The 27,894-nt window shown below is 44.1% G+C and overlaps 1 protein-coding gene across 9 annotated transcripts in view; it reads right to left on the bottom strand.

Moving 5' to 3' along the window:
* Nucleotides 1-7,027: 7,027 nt before the first annotated feature.
* The window catches only part of DAB1 (DAB adaptor protein 1), a 406,242-nt gene continuing 385,375 nt past the window's right edge, over nt 7,028-27,894 (bottom strand). For 8 of the 9 annotated variants that reach the window (XM_042951826.1, XM_042951825.1, XM_042951821.1 and 5 more), the window contains 4 exons: nt 23,370-23,918; nt 19,467-19,594; nt 19,014-19,124; nt 7,028-8,239 (listed from right to left, as the gene is read on the bottom strand). In XM_042951826.1, coding sequence (XP_042807760.1) covers nt 19,029-19,124; nt 19,467-19,594; nt 23,370-23,918 — 773 coding nt within the window. In that variant the 3' untranslated portion in view covers nt 7,028-8,239; nt 19,014-19,028. The remainder of the gene's footprint in view (nt 8,240-19,013; nt 19,125-19,466; nt 19,595-23,369; nt 23,919-27,894) is intronic. The other variant, XM_042951822.1, reaches the window with a different exon arrangement.

The raw sequence follows: 27,894 nt of genomic DNA on the forward strand, positions 1-27,894 counted from the left end.
AAACACTGATAATTTCCTCATTTTTAATACTTGATTTCCTTTTCTTATATTAACGCATGCACTGATTGAGGTGATAGAAGCTGACAGTTTGACCTCCCTTTGATTTTAATGGGAATGACTACAGGTTTCGCCGTTACATTTCATATTGGTTGTTGGTTTGATGTAGATGTTCTTTATCATGTGAAGGGAATTCTTTAATTCTAGTTCCCAATGGCAGAGGATAATGAATTTTATCAGATGCCTTTTTGGCATCCACTAAGATGAGACAGGCTCTTTTGACCTATTAATTGCATTCCAAGAATCAACTTTATTTAGTCATGGTTTACAGCTGGGTTTAACTTGCTAATCTTTAATTTAGGAATTTCTGATTATTCATTAGAAAGATTAGGCTATAATTTACCCTACTTTTTGATGTTTTGTTATTCTAGCTTTGAAATATGAATTGAGAAGCTGCTTTTTTTCCCCCTGTGTTATTCAACAGCTTAAATAGTGAGTCATTTTCTCCCTTCACTTGCAGTCACTCCAGGCACCCCATGCTCATTGGCCCTGCCAGTTCTTTTTGTTTGTTTGTTTATTCTGAGAGAGTGAGAGCAAGAGCGAGAGCAAGAGAGAGGGAGAGAGGGAGAGAGAATGTGAGCGGGGGATGGGCAGAGGGAGAAGAGATGGAGAGAATCCCAAGCAGGCTTCACCCTCTGAGCACAGAGCCCTATGGGGGGCTCAACCCCACGAACTGTAAGGTCATGACCTGAGCTGAAATCAAGAGTTGGATGCTTAACTGACCGACCCACCCAGGTGCCCGGCCCTGCCAGTTCTTCTAAAACTTTCCATCCGCTGCCAATGCCTCTTGATGGACTCCTACTCATTTCCTAGGACACAACACAGCCATCAACACTTTTATACAGACTTGCCCCACCACTCCCTTCATGTTACCAAGTGCCTTTATTCCAGCACTAATCCTACTATAATTTACTCATCTATTAACCTACTTTTCCCATCAGATTTTGAGCTTCTGGAAGCAGGGACAGCCATGGATGCATTTAAAAAAGAAATTTCTGAATCTCCAGGGCTTATCCCAGGACCTGGCACACAGCATGTGCTTAATAACTCCTTGTTACATGAATACACCCATGATACATTTTGCTTCAAATGTTGCCAGTGAAAAAATTTCAAAGAGGTATGTGTATGCTCCTTTGCTTTTCTTTGACAATAAAATAGAGATAATAATCACTCACTGCCATTCTGACACTTAGCAGAGCGCTGTGCTGGGAGAATGGATGTGAAAGAATAAAGGATAAAGTCAAAGAATTAAGTACAAAAATACACAAGAGCTTTCAGACCGTCTTTGATAATAAAAGGTAACGTGCACTGAGCATTTACTATGTTCCAGGTACGGAATTATCAAATTTATTTCTCATAACAGCCCAATGAGGTAGATATTATTGTCTCAATTTTACATGTGAGCGAACCAAATTTTAGAGAGCTTACATGATTTGTCTGAGGTCAAACAACGGGCATGCCTGCAGCCAGAACCTTAATTCAGACTTTCCGAATTCAGGGTCCACTCTGCAGAAGATGCCCTATCTGGACTCATCAGTAAAGACAACATGCTCCACTTACGTGAGAAAAGAGACAAATGATAAGCAAAGGGCGAAGATTTAGTCAAATTCTCCACTTCCTCAGTTTACCTTTGTTTAGTGCACAACAGAGAAAAACAAAAAGATTATTGAGAGTATCTACCCGATTGCCTTTGCTATCATTTGCCTCTCTTCTGATGAAAGGGGGCTAGCCATCGAGTAAGGTTCCCTTTACTTTTTAGTTTATGCTACAATGCTGCTTTCTCCCCAAAGGACATACGCTGGACCGTGGGATCATGGACCACCTTTCTTTTTCCCTCTATGAAGGGGACAAGACAGGCAAGAGGAGACAACTTTCCTTAATTATTTAAGTGATTAAGTTCCTGGATTCTTTTTTTTTTTTTAAATTTTTTTTTTTTTAACGTTTATTTATTTTGGAGACAGAGAGAGACAGAGCATGAACGGGGGAGGGTCAGAGAGAGAGGGAGACACAGAATCCGAAACAGGCTCCAGGCTCCGAGCTGTCAGCACAGAGCCCGACGTGGGGCTTGAACTCATGAACCGTGAAACCATGACCTGAGCCGAAGTCAGCCACTCAACCGACTGAGCCACCCAGGCGCCCCAAGTTCCTGGATTCTTAAGCTCATGACCTTGAGCTATAGGTGAGTGACTGTGACCTATAATCTGAAATGAGACAGATTTCAGGGTTCTCCCCACCCCCAAAGCGGAGGCACCATAGAAGGGCTAAAAGCAGAGCACGGAGAGGACTTTAGCGCTTTACTGTGGACATCTCCAACCTCGCTTGCTTGCTCCCCACTCCAGGCTGCAACCCCAGCGTGAGTGACAGGAGTGGGGAGAGGTGTTCAGGAGATTAAAGGCCCAAGTCACCAGAGGATGCCGTCTCGCAAGAATATTTAGACATTTTCCACTTGGCAGTCATTAATATTCTCCGGCAAACGATAAGCAGAAAACCTGTTCAAAAAGGCTCCCTCTTCAGATCTTGGTACCCTGGAAGATAAAGTGAATGCTAGGGTTTTGTTTTGAAATTAAATATTCATTGGCTTGGGTTACAGCCACTTACAGTTCTTGAGAATAAAACTGAATTTTTCCTTTGTTTGAAAACAACGACAGTCATTTCACTTTTAAGAATCAATTTCCGTACTGCGTCAGTCAGGGTAACGCATGGTGTGATTCTTGTAATAGAACAGTCACTATTTAGAATTGAATACAGAATGGCTCCAAGGATTTCGTCGCTGGTGCCTGGGCATTTCGACATCACAGAAATCCTGAAACCAGAAGCAGCCATGGACTAGAGGAGAGACTTGGGAATTGGATCCTGGGCACCCTTCCAGCCTCTGGGTGAGCTCTTGGCTCTATTAGTCGATAGCCGCTCCATAACGGTGCGGACTTTCAGTTTCCTAGACTGTAAAGTGGACCGCATTCTTTCTTCATGCGGGTTGCATAAAGATTTAGAGATAGGAGTTGGAAAATGGGTGACACACAGTAGGAACACAAGAATGGCAGCCATCATTCATATTTTAACATAAATACTGAGAACAAGTCACTAAATGGCTTAAAAGCCATGGAGATCTTTTTTTTTTTTTTTTAATCTGTCAGGCACTGTTGCTCGCATTTGCCTTGAATTGAAACACCTTTTAAAAGCTTTCAAAGCTTTGAAGGTTGATTTCAATGAAATCAGTTTTTATTCGAGGCGTTTCTCCTACTGTCATTCTCAGTAAAACAAAAAAACACTTACTGTCAAAACAACAAGGGCTTGCTCTCAAGCACAAAATGAGAGCAGATATATCTGCCTGATTTATTTTGGCATCCGCCTAGCAGTTAAATAGGACACCTTTTAATTTGCCACTTCTTTAGGATTCATTTAGATTGGAAAGGTAAAGCACCAGTGCTTGGGTTCAGGTAAACTTGAACTAGTTGGACTAAAAGGTGTATTCTTTACCTCTCAGATATGTACCCTTTTAAAAGGGCCAATTAAAGAAAAAACTGTGTATTTAGCAACATAAGATGGTAACATCTAATGGGGTTTTCTTTTTACTTTAAACTGGAGGAACTTAGAAATCTACCTTATTACCAAAGATCAACTAGAGGTCTGGGAAAGAAAGTCAAAGCTGTCAATGAGTTTATGCAGAACTATTAAAAAAAGTGATTTTTTTTTTTTTTTTTTTTAACAATTAAAAACAACTATGAGTAAAGAGACTCAGAAGTCAAGTCTCAACTCTACCATTTGCTGGCTGGAAGTTATTCAATCTCTCTGTGTCTTTTTTAATCTATAAGTTGGGGAATATATCTACCCACTTGTTAAGGAAATTACCTGGGGCAATGGACAAAAAGCTTATAGCACCTGCTGGGCACATAATTGTGAGCCACAGCTATTATTCATAAGAGCCTGTATAATATTTTCTAGCAATTTGATCCAGGAGTGAGCATTTCTTACTGTATGAAAGTTGTGTCTTCTATATGCCCCAAATTTATTTTGCTGGAATTTCAGCCCATTCCTTCATTGTCTCAGTGTGGCAATAACATCTGTTTAATACTTTCTGTGTAACGAGGTCATACGAGGGCACGTGGGTCTGCAATTATTAACATAACCATTCCTAAACGGAGGTGTTACTTTTTGTCATGTCAATGATCTAACTGCAATCTGTGATCTAGCTGATCAACTAATTTAGATGTAAAATGAAATGAGAATCTCACACATATATACACATACATACATACACACGCATAAACATTGATATGCACACATAAACATTTTCTGTTCTTTAATACACATACAAGTCAAGGTCCAGCTCCAAACCTGAGTTTTGTCTTATGTTGTCTCATGTTTGTTGATGTGGACTGCATGGGGGAATGTGAAGAAAGATAAATGCTTCCTCTTTGGATCTCTTAAAGCAGACGACCTTACACTGAACTACGCAAACTCTTTGAAGGTGTCGATGAACCTTGGTTTTCAAACCGAGAGTTTATCAGGCTTTTTTTTTTTTTAAGGGGGAGACACAACTTACAGACCTAGTCGTGGGGTTTTTCCCAATTTTTTGACTACACACTCCTCTCTCTTCGCTGCGACTGCTTCTCCAAGCATACAAGTGCCTGAAGTAAAGTGAGGATGAGCTGATCTAACTCCTCAATGAAGCTTTCCTCCTCTTTCCGCCAGGAAAACAGAGGCCTTTGCCTGGTCAGATGGATGCTTAGATAGAAGCAGTTTTGTCTTCCAATCCTTCGTCTGAGTATCCAGTAGAAACTTGCAGAATAAAACCAGGCTAAGCTGTTGTTCTCAAACATGTTTATTTGTTAACAGTTATACATGGCGTGTTACAGAAATTAATGGAAAATTTCTAAAAATTTCACTGTTGCTGAATGTATTGTACATAAAGTTAAAAATAATGTGTCCATATATGTTAACAAACTGTCATCTGAGGTAAAGTTAAAGTAGGTCTAGAAATGTACTGAAACAGTCACTTTCTCTTTCTCATCTTTATTAAAAAAATATGTGTCAGAACGCAGAAATTGAAATAAACCAAACCCACAGAGTAAACATTTTTTTTTTTTTTAAAAGAAGGTGCCCGGTACATGACAGGATGGGGTTTCAGGAGACACTGGGATGAGGACGAATTATAAAAAAAGTCTTGCGGCATGGAAAGATTGTAGAGCTACGGGGCATGGGGACAGAAGGACAGGTGGCGTTTCCCTGGTTTCAAAATTTAAAGTGACAAATTTAGTGCTAGTGAAGGATGAGGAATTAACAGTTGTACACACGGATTTTCTATCGGTCTAACCGGAACTGGGCAGACTCTCCAGGGCCTTTTGGTTTTGGCTCCTCGGCTCTTATTTGGAAATTCCACTGTATTCTTGGGATAGGATATGGTGGTTCTGAGCTCACCAACCAGTGCTTGTTAAAAAACAATTCTGCCAATGACAACGTGGATGGCAGTTTAAAATCTTGACCTTATTTCCCTCACTGCAATGCATCACATGGGCCTCTTTGTTAAGTTCAGAGCCAGTTACACTTTGGGTCACATTCAGTGAATGATGACAGGTCCACTGGGCTGTCACTCCCTGCTATGGAATGAACTCCAGAAGGTGTAACTGAAACAGCAACACTAGCCAGGCTAGCGTTCACTTTGAACGTGTCACAGGCAGCCCAAAGCATCAGTGTAATGGCGTCGTGCTTCAAAGCAAAGTCAAGACAGCCATATTGAGGGAGAAGATATAGCACCACTTGTTAGAATCAGAATCATGGACAACGGAGCAATTGAAGCCATTTCCCCCATGGGAACTGCCTAGTGTATCAAATCCCCAGGAAACAGGATTGAACCGGTTTTAAGACGACTCTCATGGTTATCAGACCTTTCCCATTTTCCCCTTTGTGTGAAAGGATTATTTAATTATAAAATGGACGCGCATTCCTGGAGAAATCATGTGGACCGATAGGTGACAGTTATGGGGGGAGGGGGGTAAACGGCCCTTTTCGCTTTTCTGGTTCTTTGGACCTTCCACATTAGGATGACGTTGACATATATTCTGTACGGACATTTGGTCAGTTTACCTAAGTGGGAAAAAATTACGTTCCAGCCATCTGTCAGTGTCAAATTTGGGCCTTGAGCAGTGACAATTACCTTGATTTTCGATTTTCTCTTTGTGAGCCAAGTATTACTTTCTTTCAAATCACTTTTGTTTCTGTTCATATGAAGAACCAAGATACACAGGTACTGAAGTCAATCATATCAATGCCAATTCTACTTCCCAAGGTTTAAAACCAAGTAATGATAGTTAACCCCAAATCCAGTTAACCGCATGGTCCTCTAAAGTTTTCTCCTTAGTGTTAAACCACTAAATTCAACATACTGGAACATCGGGAAAACACACTTGACCTGTAGCACAATTCTCTGTAGGGCAAAAATAGAGAGATTCTTTATGAAAATCATGTGCTAAATGTATGAACTGAACACTGTACTTTTTGTCTCATCAATGTAAAAAAAGGAAGCTTAAACTCTTCTGTTTCACATACAAACAGTTCAATGATCTCTATGGGGGTCGGTGGGCGTGAAGAGATGGGAGGGAGTTTCAGAATCTAAAGGACAGGCCTTCAAAATGTGAGCATTGTCTTGTGTTCTCCACCGAGGGCGGGTGTTCTTGTGGAAGGGCTGGAGTAGACGGTGGGGTCACGTGCTCCCTTCTTGCTCACTAGCTATGGATTGGCCAACTGCTCTGCCACCTGTCCCTGAACTCCAGCTTTCCCCCATCTGCTCCACATAACATCTGGAGAGGGAGCCCCATCCATCAAGTTTGTCACATCCTGCACTCAATCTGCTACCTTCTCTACAGTGTAATGGCATTATTAAAAAGCATTTTCATTAACATTTATATTTACAAAAAAAAAAAAACTGGCATTTTTTTTTTCATTAGAACTCCTTAAAGCCATTTCCCTTAAATATTTAAAGAGTTTAATGGTAAGGTTTTTTTTTTTTTTTCAAGTTATAAAATAAAAATCCCATTTGAATTTTCTGATGTACAAAAAGAGATAGCGATGAACAGTTGTGATCCTGGAATCAGTTTGTTATTCCGAATATTCGTGTCACCATTGTTCCATTAGAAAGTCGGTTTTAAGATCCAAAACCGCATAACCAGGATTGTACCAGAATTATTTGGCAAATGACTTTTCTTTGAAAATGGCACGTGGAGAGACACTTGTCTGCATAGCATCACAGCAGCAAGATATCGGAAAAATAAAAAATATCATTTTATTGTACTTAAGAGTTTAGAGCTTCTTAGAAAACCAGATGCATTTTTTCGTCTTTCTCATCAATGGGATTCCGACGTCCTTTCCTACTCGCAGAATGAAGATTTGAACCGAAAGCCGTCTGTCTTCACCAGAGTGCAGAAGAGCTAAAGGGGTGTTTTGGCAACATTCTTGATCATAATCAACCACTTATCCGTCTTGTGATTTTCAAGTGAATTCCTTTCATATGAGGCTTTTCTTTTCCAGTTAGATTTCCTCACCCATATCTAAAAAAAGTCAGAAGCAATACAAAAATCTTTACACCCATTAATTTTTAAACATGACCAAGGAAGGGGGACAGAATGGCAGACCAGGCCCTGTGGAGTGATGAAAATACATCATCATACGTCAAAAGGCAAAGGGATGACGATACTGTTGTCACGAGGACATCTTGCTCATGTCTAAAAGAAGTCAGTGCCAACCCTGCTGTCACTCTCTGAGGCCTGTAACTCCACATTTGATGTCTTTACAGTGGCCAACAGGTTGAGAAATAAAAAGAGAATTATGATTTTGCGTACTGGGTCATCTTAAACCCATGCTGAGAGAGCTCAGAATATTTGTCAGGTAAGCATTGGCTTAATTTGTGATTTAATGTTGGGTATGATTTTTTATACTTTTGTGTGTTTTTTTTTCCTCTTGTGCTGCCATAGTTATCTGCCATTGTTGCCATGAATTCCTAGTTCCCTCTTCCAAATGAGTTCTGTTGGGCAGTCGTGAATTTCTTCATGGGATGAGGTGAGGTGAAAGAATACAAGAGAGCCTGTCACGATGCCGATTTCCATGCCAGTCTTGAAGCACCTGTCATGAGCCCACATCGATGCTATTTCTTAGGTCTGTTGATCTGTGCATAGAGATGCTCCAGCTCCTATGGACAGAAGGACAAAGTGAGACCTGCTCTTTTCCAGTTAGGATTTCCTGACACAGCTTGGGAAAGAGGGTTTGGGATGAGAACAGAAAGATGACAGTTTATGATGGATGACCTTAGGTACGTTTTGGATTATTTGATCATGACGCATGTCATTTTGGCAACTTTGTTTAATCACTAAGAATAACTACTCACCCAGGTCTGTCCTTGGTTTTCAAGCTGAGACTGGTTCCCCATTAGGGGAAAAGGAAGGTATAGCAGAGAGAGCTGGACGACCTGTGTGAGGTGGGCAAGATACTTATCCTTGCTGAGCCTCACTTTTCCCAACCATTACATAGGAATAATACTGTTTATCCTACAGGGTTCTTGAGAGAATTCGAGATAATCTATATCTAAAGCGTCCAAGCACAGCGCTTGGCAGGAAGAGGTCTTCAGAAAATAACAATCATCAAGAGTCGAGTCGAAAATTTTCCAACATAGTTTTATGAATGTCTACTTGAAACCACTGAAATTCTATTTCAAACTGTCTTTGGTTTCTGCAGGCAGTGAGGACTGAGTACGCTTTTGAGCAGGAAAAACAGCGATTATGCCTTTAGCTCTTAGTGAAGAGCTTCTGGGACTCATTTCCACTAAATCTCCTGCTTCAGGGTTGACCAGTCATCCGCCTGCACCCTGGAACTGGCTGTCCTGAGACACACACAGGGATTTTGACCTGTATGTGACAAAGCAAACCTTCAGTCCAAAGGCATATGGGAAATGGTGTTTAGCCTTGTTGACACTACCTGAGACTTGATGTTGAGACGGCCCGGGGTGCACTGGCCAAGCAGATCAGATCAAGACACTGGTCTTAGGCATATATAGGCCCTTCCTTTACCCTTGACCTTTTGCTGTCCACTCTTGGATATTTGCGCCAGAGTTAAAAGGAAACAGTGACATCTTAATTCTGTCATATTTCTATATTAGCCTGCCTGTTGCCATGTGGGTATAGATCCTTTCTATTTGCTTATTTTCTTCAACCATCAGATTGAACTGATATTCTGGGAGCCCTGGCTATGCGTCTGGCACCATGCTAGGTATCTTTAAGTACAGTGTCTTTTTAGCTTATCACAACAGACTTGTAAAGCAGATGTTTTATCTGTTTTGCAAATGGGAAATCATGTACAAAGCAGTGAAGCAATTTTCCATGCTCCTACAGCTAGGGAAGTTTGGAACGTGAGACCTGAAAGTAGGGTCCAGTGCTTTTTCTAGGCTACTACAACAACTGCTGTGGAAAAAAAAAAAAGAGAGAGAGAGAGAGAGAAAAGACCAGTCCTTCAATCTGTAGTGTTGTAGAGTGCTTCGCGGTTTACAAAGCACCCTCCTGTCTTATTTTATCTGCTTAACTGTCCTGGGAGTGGCTTTTCTTCTTTCCATCTCATTTTGCAGATAAAATCTGAAGGTCATAGAAGTGGCATGATCTCAAGGTCATCGAGCTGTACCTCATGCATTTAATAGATCACATTGCTTGCTTTTATTGTACGGTGGGAATGGACTAGGAGATAATTTTGTCCAGATCCATCATTTTATAGGTGAAGAATGTGAATCCTAGAGAAGGGAGCTTTTGTTTCCCTAGAATCACAAAGTTACTTAGAAACCACATCCTGAACAGAATCCAGGACTCCTGCTGTCAAATCTAAGATGTCTTCTTCTAGACCTCACTACGTCTGTATTCTTCCAGGAAAAAGCATCCGTCTATCCTTTGAGACCCCCTATTCTATAACAGGAGAGAATACCAATTTGTCCCTCCATGCTTCCCACCCATGGGACTTCATACTGCCCTTAGAAACATACAGAGTAAGTGTAATCTTTCTCCCAAATGTCTCATGACAGAAAACAGGGAAGCCCATTATTCCATATCCTACCTCTGGGTTACTGCTTGCTAAGTTCTTCTGCTATTTTACACGTGTGGACCCAGCACAGTAGGTGCTCAATGAATGAATTTGTTGGATTAATGAATGACTATGATACAGCTTCTACTCTCTCCTCTGTGCTGATCACTTTGTCCTAAATACAGTCCAGTTTGGCTTAATTCTCTCAAACTCTCAAACTCTAACCCAGCAAAATCTATAGCAAGAGGATTTGTTATGCACCTCATCTCTTCCCTACCAATGCCTTGAAATGTTTCAAATACCTACTGCAAGGCTAACCATGCAACGTTACCGTGTTTGTGTTTTGGGGGTGGGCGGGGTGGAGCAAAGGGAGAAGTAGTGAAGTCAAGTACAAGTTCTTGGGAAAAGACATGTCCCGTCTATGCTGGGCTATAGGATGTATCTTCATCATTCCTGGGTAGAACTTCTCTGCCCACTCTTCTTTTTGGATATCCTAAGAACTCAGGCCGCCTTGATCTCACCCTACAATTTTCTCTATTCTAATTTTGGAAACTAATTTATTCAACAGAGAATGACACCTAAAAACAGAAGAAGACAGCAGGCTCAGACAGGGTAATTAATGCCACACTGCATTAACTTTCTGCAGCTGAGATAAATATTCACACATCTCCTGCTTGCCGGAATTTAGTTTCAAATGACCATCACAACAGTGGTAAGGACTGCAGTCAACTCTCAATTATCCCCACTAATGAAGGGGAGCAGTGGTGTGGAAAACCCCAAGCAGCAGATAATCCCAAAGTCTGACACTGTGATGCATTATCGGTTTTGGCAATAGCTTTAACTTCCTTGTTACAGAATCTTAGACTGTCAGAGCTGGAGGGGAGTAAGAAATCATTTGATCCAGAAATTTCTGACCTGGCTTCTGGCAAGGTCATGATGGGGTCTTCAGGCTATTTTCAATATTCCAAAAGCCTAAGTGGAATCATACATTAACATAGCACACCATTGATATTTTTTGTTTTCTTTTGGCAGATCTGACCACATCTCTGCCCTCCTTCAAAGGCTCCCCAGTCACCCACAGGGTAGGGTCAAAGCTCCTTAGCTGGGCACACGAGACCCATTTGTCTCTTAGTCCATTAGAGCTAATAAATGCCCCTTCCAGACTGTGAATCAAAACCCAACCTTCAGGTCACGTAAATCATGGTTTTTTTGTTTTTTGTTTTTAAATGTCTTTATGCCTCTGCCAGAATGATCTTTCTGCAGTGGATTTGGTCATGCCATTCTCCTGCTCAAAACAATCCTCCTGACTCCTTATTACCCCAAAGAAAATGCAAACCCCTCAGGATGGCACCTTTCCAATATGGCTCCACCTTCTTATCCAGCCTCATTTATTTCCATTCTCTCTCTTATGCCCCACCTTCTGCTCTTCTGGTCACCCTGGTCACATGACAGGATTTTCCCATCTCTGAGACTCTGCTCGGGCAGTTTCTTCTGCCGTTGGGGCCTCTCTTTGTCCTACAATGGGAGTTTCTACTTTCAGACCCAGCCCCAGTAGAAAGACTTTCTGGACTCTGCAGGTGACATGGGCCACTCTGCTCCCACTCAGAATTTGGGCACAGTGGAGCTCACTGTGTAGAACATACTAGAAGATAACATGACGCAGTGCGGACAGAGGTCTATACAGGTCACGGCAGGGGACTAGGACTGGAGGACTCTGTGCGGGTTACTTTACCCCTCTGATTTCCAATTTCTTCATTAGTAAAATGAGCCTAGAAATCCTCTCTGTGAGAGGTGCGGTGAGGATCGAAGGAGGAAATATACATTGATTACCTAGCAGAAAGCCTGACACGTAAGAGATACTCCAAAAAGGTTAGGTCCCTCTTGCCTGGGGGTGTGGTTTTATCCCTCCTTTGTAGAAGGTAGTTTTAGGCCTCACAATCACCTGTAGGTGGCTTCTCCTTCAGAGCACATAGGAGCCACTGTAATGGGGCTCTGTTAGGAAATCTAATAATGGCACTGGACTAGCCCAGGGAAATTGTGCGGAAAGAATGTGGGGTTAAATCTATAGAATCTGGGTGCAGGGTCCCGTGGAGAAGACACTTCCACATGTTTGCAGACGATGCCCCGTACGAATTATGTGTTCATGTACAGTAGCCATGGAGAATCACAGAATTAGGGTGATAAGAGCTTATGTTTACAGAAACATATACAGTCTGCAAGGACTTCCTTAGCTCACAGACACCATCTCACTTGGACTTCATAGTGAGGCTGTCCCCTGGATATTCCTATCTCTACTCATAGCGAAGAAGCAAGTTTCTCAGACCTTGGGGACTCACCCAAGGTCATTCAGGCGGCACGGGCAGAGCTGGGATAGAACCAGGTTTATTTGTTTGTTTTTTAGCTTTTTTTTTTTTAAATTGCAATTAAATATGCATAGCAAAGCATTTGCCATTTGAATCATTTTTAAGTGTGCAACTCAGTGGCATTAATTATGCCTGCAGCGTTGTACAACTCTGTCATCACCCCAAACAGACTGCACTTACTAAGCAGTCTCCCATAGCCCCAACCCCTGGTAACCTCTGATCTGCTCTCCATTTCTGTGAGTTCACCTATTCTCATCTTAAAATCAACTTCACTGAGGTGTAGTTTGTAGACAATGAAATGTTCCTATTTTACGTGTACAGTCGGAGGAGTCCTGAAAAACATATCCACCCGTGTGGCCCTCGTCACCCTGATCAAGCTACAGAACTTCCACAACCTTCCCTGTGTCCTTTTCAGTCAACGCCTCTCTCCAGTGCCAGCCACCAGCACTGATCTGCTTGTGACCACTATCAACAGATTTGTCTTTTTCTAGAGTTTCATGGAAACGGACTCAGGTATCCTTAAGCCCACTGTCCTCTCCAGTACCACGTGCTCCCTCTTGTAGAAGGTCAAAGTAAGAACGGCTCGTGGCCTGACACCTCTCGCCTACAGGGAGAAAAGCTGAGGCCTCAGGCTTGAGGGTTGTTTTTCCTGAAGTTTCGGAAACAGAGGAGAGCAGCCCAGGGTGCGGTCTCTCGTTTCTGTGTCTGCTTCCTCACTTCCCCCAGTTGGCCGCCCCATTTTGGCTTGAGGTTTCCTATCCTGCCTTATGATGAGCCCCTTTCTGAAGCCACCTAAACTATGCTTAGTCCTTTGCACCCATTTAATTTTTATTAAGTTTATTTTCGGAAACCTTTTTTAGCTACGTCTACCAAAGGATACGTCCCTTGAAAAAATTGTGGGTGGAGAGAAGACAGGGCATGCTGAGAAAGGTGGTCTTAGAGGAGAGGTCAATGTGCACCATGCAATCAGCTTGCTGAGCAAGCCCGTCTATGTCTGGGGTCAAGCCAGGGGTCGGACCGGAGCCAGACAGGAGCTAAAGCTTGAGCCCCTCAGCACCACCCTGCCGAGGCAATAACCAGCCCCAACACTGGGGCCCAGCTAAGTGGGGTTTTTACATTTCCTGGCTTTGCAAATGAAAAAGGTGGTGGTAGCCAGGGAGTGGAAATGAGGCTGAAATGAATCAAGTCCTATCTGAAGACATGAATAGAATCATTAAAAATGCATGGGTTTTAGAGCCAGAAAGACCCTAGCAATCCTAACTTCCTGTATGAACTTAGGCAAGCATTTTACCTGGGCCTCAGTTTCTTCATCTGTAAAACGGGGCTTGTAACATCTACCTCAAGGGATTGTAACAAGTAACAAATGAGCTCAGATAACAAAAAATGTTTTAACAAATGCTGGGAGTCTTTGAACAAAAAGGAAAAAGAAAACCCCACAAAGTTTTCTGATCACTTTCAGGCTGCATGTTTGCCTTTCAGGGTAGAAAAGTCTTTAAAATACAGGATGGATTTAAGACAAATACCTCAGAGATGGACACTGCTGCCCAAATGCACTTGCTCCCTGGGATCTTGAGATGTTGCAACACACTTGGTGAATCCAGAGATGCAAAATCTGAGTTGGGGGGGGGGGGGTTGTCCACAAACATTTTGATCAATTCTACATTTCTCCAACAATGATGGACACAAATTATCTGCTTTGCACATGTACATCATCTTTCTTGCTGTTGTCACAAAGTAGATGAAGACGCTGAGGTTGTTGATACCAATTCTCTGCCATGAGCAGAGGGTCCTGTCCAGAGTAAAGTCCTGGTCATCAGGACAGGGTACTGGATCTCAGGCCAATAGTCTCTGGGAACCCTAATAAAGTCAGCATATTTAAGGGGCTTCAGTCCTGTCCTTTGTTAGAATAAGGCAGCCTGGGGGAGGGGTGCTGTTAAAGATCTTATGTGAGGAGTGGGTCTTCCATGCCCTGACTGGGTGAGCCGGACAAGTTAGAAGGTTCTAGAATGTCAGCTGGAAGGATATGGGAATTGTTTTACAGAAGAGAAGACCAAAGGTCAGGAACGAAGCCATCTACCTCAAGTCACACAGCTGTTAAGTCAAAAGGAAGCTGCTAAAAACCCATGTGGTCCTGGTGGGGTTGAGAGCTCTCGAGCTATATAATGTGGATGTAGGTTCAAATCCTAGCCCCATTATGTGTAAATCTTGTGATTTTAGCAAGCCATTAACCTGTCTACTTGTCTTACTTGTCATATCTGTGAAATGGGAATAATAAAAATACTTAAGAGGGTGACCCTGAGGATTGAATTAGGTGATGTTTCTGGAAGGGTTATAAACACGCTAGTAATTTTGAAATACATTTTATTAGTAGTAGTAAATGAAAGGCATGGTGATTACCTTCTGCAGAGTGATTCTAGAGACAGTGAGTGGGATCTAAATCAGAGGTCGGCAAACCATAGCCCGTTGGCCAATTTTGGTGGCTGGCTGTTTTTAATAATTAATTTGATAAAGTATTTTAAATAAAGTATTATTGGCACTCAGCCACATTCGTTCCTTTATGCATTATCCCTTGTTGTTTTCTTTCTCTAACAGTAGAGTGGATTTGTTGTGACAGAGACCTGGCCCACAAAGCATAAATGTTTAATTTTTTTTTAATGTTTGTTTATTTCTGAGACAGAGACAGAGCATGAGTGGAGGAGGGGCACAGAGAGACAGAGACACAGAATCCGAAGCAGGCTCCAGGCTCTGAGCTGTCAGCACAGAGCCCAAGGCGGGGCTCGAACTCACAAATCGTGAGATCATGACCTGAGCCGAAATCGGATGCCTAACCGACTGAGCCACCCAGGCACCCCAAAGCATAAACGTTTATAGAGTTTGCTGACCTCTGGTCTAAACGATCAACATATTCTACTGGTGCCCATTCCTTCAGTGGCTTGGACCCATATCGAAATCTTGCTGTTTAGTCTGCTTTTCTCTTTTGACCTCCAGATTCTTGAATCCAGCAGCCTCCTGCATCTCTACTTGGCTGTCTCATGGGCATCTCAAGTTCAACTCAAGTTCCAAAGTAAACCCACCCTCTCTCTGCTCAAGCATACTGTCCTGTCTAGTTCCCCAAATTAGGAATGCGGGGGTTGTCCTTGGTTATGTCCTTGTCCTCACCTCCCACTTCCCTTCAGTCTTAGCGGTCTCCTGATTTCGTCTTTTAAATATTTCTGGGCACCCAGCCCACCTCTCCACCCTGGCCGACATGGTCCTCAGAGGGGCCCTTCCCATCTCCTAACTGCATGACTCCAAGGCCTTGGGGTTGGACTTGCCTCTAACTGTTATGTCCAAGAGACAGACAGATTCTTTTCTGTTTTATATGGTTCTTTGGTTTAAGGCTCTGTTGTTTCATTGTATTTAAAAATAGAGTAATAACAATAATTCCAAATACATGTATTCTACTTCCAAAGCTGACAAAGCACTTTCATGGTCATGATTATTGACGCTGGGGCAGCCTGGGGAAGGAGCTGTTATAACTAATTACCCATATTTATCCACGTGAGGGACCAGGATACAAAGGGGTTACGTGCTTGCCTAAGGTCACCAGCTTTGAAACCATAATCCAGACCTAAGTCCCTGACTCTATGCACTTCTTTCTTTCTTCTTACAAAGCTTGTGTTTTTAATTTTTTATTTCTTTTAAAGATTCTTCCACCTAAAGCATCTGAAGTTCAGCTTTCTTTTCCCTTGAACACTAGAAATCCATGAGGTAGTATTTTACATGTCTTGGATTCCCACTATGAAGATCGGTATTAAAAACATGACAACGACTTATTATTTATGGCAATATCTATTGTTACTAAGGGAGACAGACCAAACAATTCCCCATTGTTACAGATGCAACTTCGATTTGACAGCTGGGAAAGTCTGATAGGCAGTTTATTTACTTAGCCATTTAACCAAATAAATGTTTTCATTTTCCTTTCATCTCCTCAAAAGCTAACATTTCGCCCTTAAAACTGCTCCAGAAACACATCAGTGAAGTATAAATTACCTGCCATTCCCACACCAGCCATTACAATATTATTTTGGTTCTTTTTCTTTTTACCCCCCCTGTTGACCCAGTCTTTCAAAGACACGGGATTGTCCCAGACGGGAGGGTAAGGGGAAAAATGAAATAACTGAAGATATTTCCCTTTATTGCTAAAACAGAACTGGTGTTTGAGATTGGTACTGAAGCTTCCACCTGCGAGGGCTGAGTCCGTTTGTTCTCTCTTATTATGGTGTGACGGTGTGATATGGCTTTCACTTATTAACAGATGTTACCCCCACCTACTAAGAACCGTGTGGGTATTTCTAATCAGAAGCAGCTGGAGATAAAATGCAAGGGTGATAAGAAGGACAAGACTCCTCCTTTCCAACTGTACAAAAACAGAGGGGAAAATAGAGCCACGGATGTAACTTTCTCTTCATAGTGTCCCTTCTCCAAATGTCTGGAAAGGCACTAAGCTGGTGCAGTAAGTAGATTTCTAATTGCGCAGATGAGCGGATGTGACAGGGGCGGAAAGATCACATGCAGCTTGTATTGCTGTTGATGGAGGGGCCCAGAAAGGCTCATGTGGACTTCAACTGTGGGTGTCTTAGGGGATATGTCTGCAAGGCTGGCATCAGCCTCTTGGCTTGGGATTCTCAACAGGCAATTGTGATAATGCCAAGTGGAGTGTTCAAAGGGAGAAAACTGTTTCATTGAAGATTACAGTCCAGCCCTTTTGGGGTTGGGAGCTATTTATTATAATTTATATGTGAATGTAAGCCTGCTTACTTTTTGGAAGTGAGAGGTGGCCTGTGAGCCCCCAGCTGGCATCATTCTGATTATGGGACTAGGGAAGCCAGAGAACTAAGAAATCACATTTTCCCATGGCATGGGGTTCTGGATGGAGCATCAAACATGGAATAGACTGAAGCCCCAAGACACAGTTCAGCTTGTTGGACTGTCTCAAGCTGAGCGGGCTCATAAAGATGAGGGTTTGATACATTGATCTGCAAATGGTGTAAGTCATCTTTGTTTTCTAGAAGAACTTCAATTTTAGGATGATGTTAGCTGTTATACTGACGAATGGCTCTTGTCACCTCTGGTTCATTCATCAAATTTTTCAGAAAGGTTGAGCACGTGAAATAAAACATACACAGGGGGGTAGAAAACCTCTTGGGGAATCTTTCCAAGCCATCCACCCATAATCCTCAGCTCTCCTCTTTCCTGGAACATTGACTTTGCCTTACATTCACCAGCTTCCCAAAGAGCTTTGCAAGGCTGAATTTTTAGACGGGTATTTTGCATGGCATATGTGTTATTATATGCTACTGTACTGGTATAAAATGTAGCAAAATATACAGCATGTTGAGCTCTTTCATCATAAAATCTATTAACAAAATGCACTTCCCAAACACTGTTTTAGCTTTCAATAACTGTCAAAATAACTTACATGCGAACTGAGGATTTTGAGCCTCAGCACCGAGTTATGAATGGTGAAAACTATTTACCATTTTAATGGTGCTGACCACGCTGTTCAGGACTAAGGAAAGGAACTCTGTGGGTACAGCCTTGCAGTCCTACACATTTGTGGAAAACTAGGCAGGTATCTGAAAATCGAACACATTCGTCAAGGAGCGACCTGAGAAACCACGTCTGGGCAACGAGGTGTACTTCTGTCTCCTGAGAAGGTTTGCTTCGTCAGCTCCTCTTTCTTGGGACCAAATCAGATGTATTGAGATTCAAGTGCCAGAAGCCACTTCTAGTGAATGTAAGGACACTTCTCTCAAAGTAGCTGCTGATGGAATCTGAAGTGGTTCAGCAGCAAACCACATGCTGTAGCACAGGTGCAAACAGCAGTGCGTCAAGCGAATGCTACGTGTCTCTGAGCTTCGCATTTTGCCTTTACGTTAGGAAGGGCGAGGGGGTCCCTTGTGGCAACACTAAATGGGCTGCTGTGAGCTTACGTCTATCAGTCTCATTCCAAGGCTTGTTCTTGCTTCTTTGCCTGGCTTCACCGGATGTTTGGTTGGTGACCTCTTTAGGTCTGTGGAGTGTAGGCAGATGCAGGGACACTTTGCTTCAAAGGTTAAAGCATTTGGATCCCACTGCAGTGAGAAATTATCAGGGTGGGCAGGATGCGTCCATCTCAGAATGCTGATGCTTTCAGAAACTGAATCCGTGTTAATATTGACCATGCCTCATTCTATCACCGCCATCCACTCAGAACATATCATTACTAAAAGAATGGGACCGATCCCCACTCCTCACCCTAACCCCTACCTAGCAGTATACGTCAAAGGTCATGCATCCATGAGGAAGAACAAGATGGCAAATAGACACGATGCAGGGAGAAAGGGTGCAAACATCAGGAATACGCTCAGGCAGGGAGAAAGGGTGCAAACATCAGGAATATGCTCAGGCAGGGAGAAAGGGTGCAAACATCAGGGACGTGACTTCAGCAATGGAGAACAAGCAAAACAGAAAGCAGATAGCTTAAGGGTGAAGGAGATAAAAAGAACAGATACCTACCCAGACCTGTGCTATCTAGCTACTGGCCTGTGGACTTATATTATCACCACTGGGCTCCCCACTGGGCTCCCCAAATGGATCACTGTTGGATGAGGCCTGTGATCCATCAGGCTAGAACACAAGAAGATAACACTTTTTTTTTTTTTTCTTTTCAACAACGGAAAGCATTAGACAGCTGGGCACATTTTCATGCACACGTATAATCAGTTATTTTCAAGGAGGCAGCACCTGCGGTTAGCGGGTGCCACACCCACAAATGCGGGACTCGCGGGAAGGACTTCATGAAAGGAACATGGCTTTCAGCTGCTCATTTGAACATGAAAGAAAGCCCCTCTCGCACCCCGCCTAGAACATGAGAGTCTATGCAGGGCTCCTCGCCCACTGTCCATTTCAGATACAGAGGTCTTAATCTTAAGGAACAACAAAACCAGAAAGAACAAGGTGGTCACTTACAGCTTCTTGCTCTTCGCTTTTGCTGGGACTTTCAAAGCCCTCCTCGAAGATGTCGTCTGTGGTAGGATCGCTGGCGTGGGATGCAGATGATTTGGATGGAGAGCTCTGTCTAGGGGCTGGGGTTGGAGCTACACAGAGACCATGCACAGAGAGGGAACATCATTAAGTGTCTGGCTGCAACCATTTACATCCCACAGGGGCCTCAGGGATCGGCTTATATTCCAGTCAAATCCAGCACTCTGCTTCCTATCCTAAGTCAGGTCGGTTGAACAAGCGAACATCTCCTCTGTACGTATTTATCCTGGCCCTCTCACACACCTGATGCTCAGGTAGGAGCAGGTGCATATGGGCGGGTCAGGCAGTGGTTCTCAAGGAATGGTTCCTGGCTCAGCAGCAGGAGCATATCTGGGAACTTGCCAGAAATGCACATTCTTAGGCCCCCACCCCAGACCTACTGGTTCTGAACCTACTGGTTCAGAAACTCTGCATTTCTACACACTCCAGGTGATAAGCACCGACCAGATTTTTCTTTCTTCTCTCTTCCTTACCGTCATGCATTTATTTCAATAATAAATAGACTGGAGGATGGTGATGCCCTCTATGTGTCAGATGTGGCCAGAAACTTCACAGACAGGATCTCCAACCCTCCCAAAGCCTCTTTGAGGTAGGAGTTATCCTGATTTTACGGATAAGGGAAGTGAGGGTGCTAAATTGCTCAAGGCCACACAGTTGGTGAATGGTAGAACCTCGCACGCGGCAGGTATTTGATAAACACGTGTTGCACGAAGATAGCCTCAGTGAGGTGGGGGGATGGATGGAGCTGCTGGCAGGCTGACAACTAGCACTTTACTTCTCACTGCGTAAGGCTCTGCGCTTTCTGTCCCGGCCTTCCCACGTTTTCCTCATCTCACTTGTTCCAGAGGTTCTAACAAATATGCCAGTTGAAGCCATTCTTCTTTCAGCGATTTCTAATTTCGCCTGGAAAACACCAGTCACTGGCTCAGCCCCAAATGAGGAAGTGGTTATGGCTTGATTTAGTAGCTAAATTCCCAATGACACGGATAAGGCCTCCCTACCATAACTGCCCAGAATTTACTAAATCTGGCTGTTTGTCAGATAGCGAGTGATTCTCAAACTTGGTGAGTGCCTTTTGCCTTGATGGATATGTATTTAGAATAATGATGCTCTTTACTTTGTGCCAGCAAGCTGGGCACCGCATTCACGGCATTCTCTAATGCGAATGCTGCAAAGAGCTGTTTAGCTATTGTTCTTTTCTGATGAAGACACTGAAGCTCAGAGAGGTGAAGTGACTTTCTCAGAGTGAAGAGCGCCACGAAACAGGAGTGCTGGGATTCAACATGGGTCGGTCTCTGCTGTGCGGCCAACTGTGTGCTCCATTTCCCTCTTTTTTTAATGTTTGTTCATTTTTGAGAGAGAGAGAGACAGAGCGTGAGTGGGGGGCAGGTCAAAGACAGTGGGACACGCAGAATCTGAAGCAGGCTCCAGGCTCTGAGCTGTCAGCACAGAGCCCGACGCGGGGCTCGAACTCACAAACGGCCAGATTATAACCTGAGCTGAAGTCAGACCGTGCGCTCTATCTCTAGTTGTGGTTTACTTTTGGTCCGACTGATCCTCCACTCAAAACATTCTGAAGGTGATGCTTCGGCATAAGAGGATATAAAGACTGGCTTCACTCTTTTCTTTGAAAGAAAACACTTTTTTTTTTAATTTAAAAGGAAATCTGTTTTGTTTTGTGAGACGATTATGGAGCAAACTAGTTGTAGTGAGTTTAAGTGAGATGAGCGATCTGGAAACACCCTGATGTGTGATAGCTGTTTAATACATGTTAGTGTAACTGGATTCTGAATTGTGTTTGGAAGTGGCTCATTGCTGACTAAAGGCTGAGAACCCAGGCTGAGCTGCTGTCTGAGAGGTAGACTGCTCCCACTTACCAGATGAAATTGATTGGAAGCATAATCAGGCATTTATTGACATGTCTCAGGCTGCAGAAGGTTTTCTAGAATACCTCTATAATCTACAAGAGTGGTTCTAAATTTGGGGCAATTTAAATCCTGGGGAACGTCTGGCAATATCTCGGGTCATCTTTGACTGTCATGACTAGGGGCAGAGGATGGGTGCTTCTGGAATCTAATGGGTGGAGGGCAAGGGTGTTGCTAAATGTCCTATGAGCACAGCACAGATCCCACATCAAAGGATGATTTGGCCCAAAATACCAACAGAGTCAAGGTTGCAGAACCTTGCTCTAAAACACAACAGTAACTGAGCGGCCTGTTTCCTTCATTTCAATCTCTATGACCTTTCGCAAATGTCTCCCACGGGCGAGATGCTATGCTAGCATTATGAGAAGGGTACGAATGATTAGGACACATTTCCTGTCCTCAAAGAATTGAAACTTTCGTTTTATTTGTGGCTGGCACACCAGCCTGTTGAAAGAGAGCGCTTGTCGTCAAGAGAAGCTTATTTATGCATGACTCTCATTCTTCGACCATTTCATTTTTTATTCATTATTCTTCATTGAAACCCTATGAGTTAGAGTTAATAGTGAGGCCCCTGCTATGTAGATCATATGGCCTGAGTGGAAGCGTGTTGTTTATACACACCGAAGACATTCCTTTTCAGAACAGCCTTCCAAACCTGGCTGAAATGACACTATCTAATTGTGTTAGCATTAGATTTTTTCGACAATTCACGATATTGGCCAAGCAGTGATCCATATCATCTATGACAGTAATGAAAACGCCAAACTCATTGTTCCATGAGACTTTTCTTTTCCCTTATCAATTGTCAAGGCACAGGCTGAATCGGCAGACACCTTTGCGAACGGTGTCGACCAAGCATATCCATGCTCAAGTGTGTCTGGATTCTGATTGGCTACATGGGTATGATTTTCCGGATGCTTGCAGTAGAAAAGTGAGCTGGGACAGAATCACTGAATGCCTGAACTAGGAGGCACATGGCTCATCCAAGCCAACTCGCATATTTTACCCATGATATAGCTGAGGTGAAGAAGAAGAGTCATACGTTTACCCAAAGACACAGCTTGTGGTAGGAGAGCCAAGGTTTGGAACCCTGGTCAGGATTCTGCAGAAAACCACTCACTATGCAACAATAATGGTGATAAAAAGACTTTAAACTCCGTGACGTATACAATGCTTCAGTAACTGTACCACTGAATCCTTTTAATATCCCTTAGCCTAAGAGAGATGAGGCAATTGAGGCTCATGGAAATAAAATCACTCGCCCATAGGCACAAAACTACAAAGTGATCAACCTGGTCCTTGGTTCCCAGTCTAGAGGTTTCTGCAAGGCTACCGATTTTTCTCTTTGCCTACCCAAAGCCTTAAGCCCAAATCTGGCTTCTACTATACTAGTTGGACGAGACTTACAGCTGCTCTTTCTCTCCAAGTTTTCTCTTGATCTTAATTTTCTGTTCTAATTTTTTGTCCTTGTCCCCCAAACATCTGCGGTTCCCATTCACCCTGCATTTCCATTTCAGGAATCTGTGTGTCATAAGCAGGGATCATGAGCGAATGGATGTGAACAAATAAAACTTGAGCAGCAGAGTGACATGGTAGAAAAGCGACAGGTTTGTATTCGATGCTCCCCTTCTGCCTACCCTCCTGTTTTTGAACTTCACTATATTGGCCAAAAAGGTCTAACAAAACCTGTAATAAGCACTGTTATGAGTATAAAAGTAATCAAAGCCATTATACGAAGTAGGTATGTATATTATTGTTGGTACCTCGTACCGGGCAGCTATTATTATTGTTAGTAGTGATGTAAACAAGGAAGCCTGCTGCATGGGAACCGAAAGGAGTTCACTGACTCCAGAAGCAAGGCGTCGCTCTCACTGGATTTATGTTTCCAAAGACAGGCACTCACGTGAGTTGGTTGATGGCGTGGTAGAAGTCACGGGGGTCAAATTCAACTGGGAGATGTCAAAGTCGTCACAGTCATCTGTATCCTGTGCCACCCCGACTTTGTTGAAGTAACTGGAGAAGGCCTCTGAGGTACAGGTGAGGGAGGGTTGGTCGGGTTTGCGGGAGGGCACGGGTGGAGGCTGGGCCATCTGGAAATCCTTAAACATCTCTTTCCCCATTTTCTGCCTGGGCTTCTCGGTCTGTGGACTTGACCTGGTGGAGTCACCCGTGGTTGGGACGGTCGCAAGCGGGGTGAGGGGACCTTGGAACATGGCGGCTGGCAAAGGCATAACAGTTTGTGCGGGCATGAAGGCGGCTGGCGGAAACTGCCCGGCCACAGCTGGCCAGGGCTGCTGAGTGGCAGGGAAGAGACCCGGCTGGCCCCATGCGATGGGCTGAGCCCCCGGCATCACCTGAGCGACTGGTGGCTGAGCACCCATGGCGATCTGCTGTTGGACGAGGGGCTGCTGGCCCCAGAAGGATGGGAGGACAGCGCCCATTGCAACATAACCTGGAAGGGGGTAGAAGAATAGTCAGGCACCCTAGGAAAGAACAATCCACAGATTCAAGGGATAAGCAGAAAGATAAATGAACAACCATTAAGTGTCAGGCTATGTGCAAGGGACTGGAGACACAAAGATGAGTGAGACAGAAGCCTCTACTCTCAGGGAGCGTTCTGTCTAGAGCAATGGTCAGGGGAAACTTCTCCGGGGAGGCGATTCATAAGTGGAAACCAGAATGCAGTGAGGGAGCAAGCCAGGCAGACATCTGGAGGATAATGACAATATTGCTAGAATTGCTAAAGATTTCTGACACCAGAGCCTGGAGAGCCGGTGTGTCCCATGGGAAAAGGCAGACAACTGGACATCAGGCACATGTGGGTTTCAATCTTGACTCCCCTTCTTCCTAGGCCTGGGACATTCTCAATCGTGCCAGTTCTCTAAGCTAAAAGTCAGGCTCCTTGTTGGAAAGCCAGGTAGGAAGATCTTCCTTCCAGGCATCGAAGCCGTGTGCCAAGGGAAGAACCAGAGTGTCAGTTTGCGAGGCATGGGTTAAAATTCAGACAGCCACTTCTTATCTCTGAAATTTAGGGAGTGCTCACAAGCTCTCTAGGGCTCTGCCTCCTTATCTGAAAAGGGGACGTTAAATACCTTCTGTCACACAGGTCTGGTTTACAGATAAATGGAGATGATGTATGTGAGGTGGAGTCCTACACCAGACACAGAGTGAGCATTTGGTAAATGTTAGCAGTTAGTAGTATTTGAATCAGATAAAGCCTTTGAAGTACTCAATTCCTTGCCTGTATACAGCAGTCATGCAATAAATGGTAGCTACAGGTATTATTACACACGATTTCTGTGTTATGATGATGATGTCAATTTTAGGTGACTGTCTACTCGGGGGCACCTCATACAGTGGCATATGTTGGGTACTGCGAAACTCCAGGGTGTCCACTCACGTAGGTTGCCATGAGAATTGTTGGCCGTACTAAGTCCTTTCAGGTGAGATATAACCATTTTAAAAGCAGCACAACTGATACGTTCACATGAACAAAAGTAACATGAATCATTTCCGCTTAGAAATGACTGTAACATTCTAGGTACAGCATTAGATAGATGCTTTACATCTTCACAAAATCCTCGCAGGGGAGGTGTTCTTATTATCTCTATTTTAGGGATAAGGAAATTGGTGCTCAGAGAGGGAAAGTACTGTGTTTGGGGTCACACAGTCAGTGCCAAGTGGGATCAGGATCTGAACTGAGGTCGTCCATCCCCGAAGCTAATGTTCTTCCCTCTGTACCACAGTGCCCCACGCAGACGGCCAAGACCAATTTCTGATCTTCGCACAGTCAGTACACCTGGTACAGTCACCCAGGGTTTCAGCAAAGTGTGGGCGGGCCCAGAGAAACTCCCACGTGCTTCCGGTGGTCCCTGCCCTTCTCAGGGGGCCCAGGGGTCATATGCATGTGCCGCTGAGACTTGGAGACAGATGCCCCGGCCAGGCGGAGTAGAGGATGGAGACGCCGACTTGGCCTGACTTCTCAAAACCAGCCTTTTCATGGCTGTCAGAAGGAGTTTGCAGGTGTGCAGCAGTGGGGCCAGGAAAGGAGGAGTGGATGCAGGGTATCCTAGCAACTTCCAAAGGGAAGGCAGGCAGGCGCTGTGGTGCTGGTCGGGTCATGGGTGATGTCAATGACCCCGGGGAGCCCAGAGAAATCACGTGCAGAGGGCGTCACTCACGGTCCACCCTCAGATCCCTTCAATGATGAATAAGGAATGGGGGCGGCATTGAAAGTCTAGCCATTTCCTTGTGACAGGAGGTGCCAGAGAGTCAGAGACAGGACACATGGGCTTCTTGCTGATTAATCCAGCAGTGTGCAATGCACTTATGGAGCATCAAGGAGCAACACAGACAATATCCTTATGAGATCCCCTGAGCCCTAGCGCACTGAACTAAGAGGGGCGAAGACACAATGACGTTGACACTCCAAACCTGACAGTCGCTTACGTTGATTTTCACCTCACCTATCACCTAATAAGGCTGTGACTTAAGCCCACCAACAGACTAAGAACTCTGCAAGTGTGTTTCTTACTTTCTGATTTATTTGGTGGGGCCCAGGGGTTCTCAGTTGGAGGGCTACCATCCCTTAGGAGGTGACCAGGATATCTGGGGCGTGTATTTGGGTGTCAGGGCAATTGGCTAGAGGGAGACACTACCCGCATTTAAGAGGCGGCGAGCGTAGATATCCTACAATGTCTGAGACCAACGTGTGCAAGTTATACCACAGTGTATCTTACAACTGAGTATGGACTGGACTTTGAATTACGTGGAAAGGCAAAGTTTCATTGCACAGTTTTCTAGGAAGGTCACAACTGTGTACTCTGAGGGCAGACTGTATTTCGTTTTGTTTGAAACACTGTTAAGAGCTGCTCCCCATTTGGGAAAGCTGTGGTCCCGACAGAAACACTTCTCCTGGTGTTTGAGCCAACACCACGTTCATGCATCTGTCTGCACCTGCAGTGCCTCTCTTTATAGGTATGCACACCAGGCCACTTAGTAGGACATCTAGTGTGCTCGGACCTGGGCGTTCTCCGTATTCAGATACGTACCTTTTTATTATAAGTTAGCTTTTGAAAAGTTCCTCCTTATAATGCAGGCATCATATTGACTTTTTAAAAAGCTGTGTAGGTAAGTTATATTATCGATGAATTTCAAGAATTTGAAGGTGACATTACAAATATTTGTCATAAAAAGGGGGCACTGGGTCTGACATGGGGGAGACATGGATCTTTCAACTACCTCAAACTTGCTGCCCATTTATTTTTAAATGTTTATTTATTTTTGAGAGGGAGGGAGGGAGAGAGAGAGAGAGAGAAAGTGGACAGAGGATCCCAAGTGGTCTCTGCACCAACAGCAGAGAGCCTAACGCGGGGCTCAAACTAACGAACCATGAGACCATGAGCTGAGCCGAAGTCGGACACTTAACGGACTGAGCCACCAGGGTGCCACTTGATGGCCATTTTGATGAAGGGATGGAAGGTTTCAGCCTCCAGCCAGGCTATTTTTTAGTTTGCTTCCGCTCCGCCCCCCTCGTTGCCCCTGGAGGACTGTTCTAAAATGCAAATACAGTGCTTCATTGTCTTGAGTATAAGGTTCAGATGCCTTAGCTTGGCTCAGGAGCCTTTAGGGGTCAGTCCCCTTTCCCACCTCTCCATCCCATTTTCACGGGTACCTTTCCCCACAGCACCTGCAAACAAAACTCCACCTGCTCTCTCTCATCTCTGCTGGTGCTTCTGCCCGGAAAGCCACCCCCTCCTTCATGTGGCTACTCCTTACATGCTCTCTGAGAACCAGTTCAGCATCACCTGTGCTGGGCGCTTTCCCTGCTCTGGGGATTCGGCTGGTTCTCCTCCTCTGGGCTTCCGCAGTCCTCAGTGTTCATCTCCATTATGGCACTTGTCACACTGTGTTGTTATCGCCCAGTTACTCTGTCCTCCCTCATTAGACAAGAAACCACCTGCTGGCAGGAACCCTTTATTTTCTCTCTCCACCTCCTCTGTGTCTACCACAGTTGTGGGCCACATCGATGGCCCCCTAAATGCTGGAGACTGGAGAAAGTCTCTTTATAAAGGTGAATGAGTTACAGTGGAATAAATGCCTCCACTGCATTTTTCCAAGTGTACAATTAAACTCCAAGATCTGTAAGTACTGTGATCTCTAAAGATTCTACTGTCGGTGGCAGGTTTTTCTTTCACTCTGTCTTTTTTTTTTTCCCCCACAAGGAACCAACAGATGGGCTGTGTACACTTTTCTGGAGAGAGCTATTAGCATGTCTCCCTGGCTTCATGCCATCTGCTTCAGACCAAAGTACAATATTCAAAAGAAAAAAAAAAGCAGCACGGGGTAATTGGGTATCATGTTTGGGAACTCGCAGGTCTGACTTGCTTCTCCTGGAGGGGGGTGGTCTCTGCAGCCTGGGCTGTCCC

Source organism: Panthera leo, chromosome C1 (genome assembly GCF_018350215.1).
Source record: "Panthera leo isolate Ple1 chromosome C1, P.leo_Ple1_pat1.1, whole genome shotgun sequence".
In the NCBI taxonomy this organism is placed as follows: Eukaryota; Metazoa; Chordata; class Mammalia; order Carnivora; family Felidae; genus Panthera; species Panthera leo.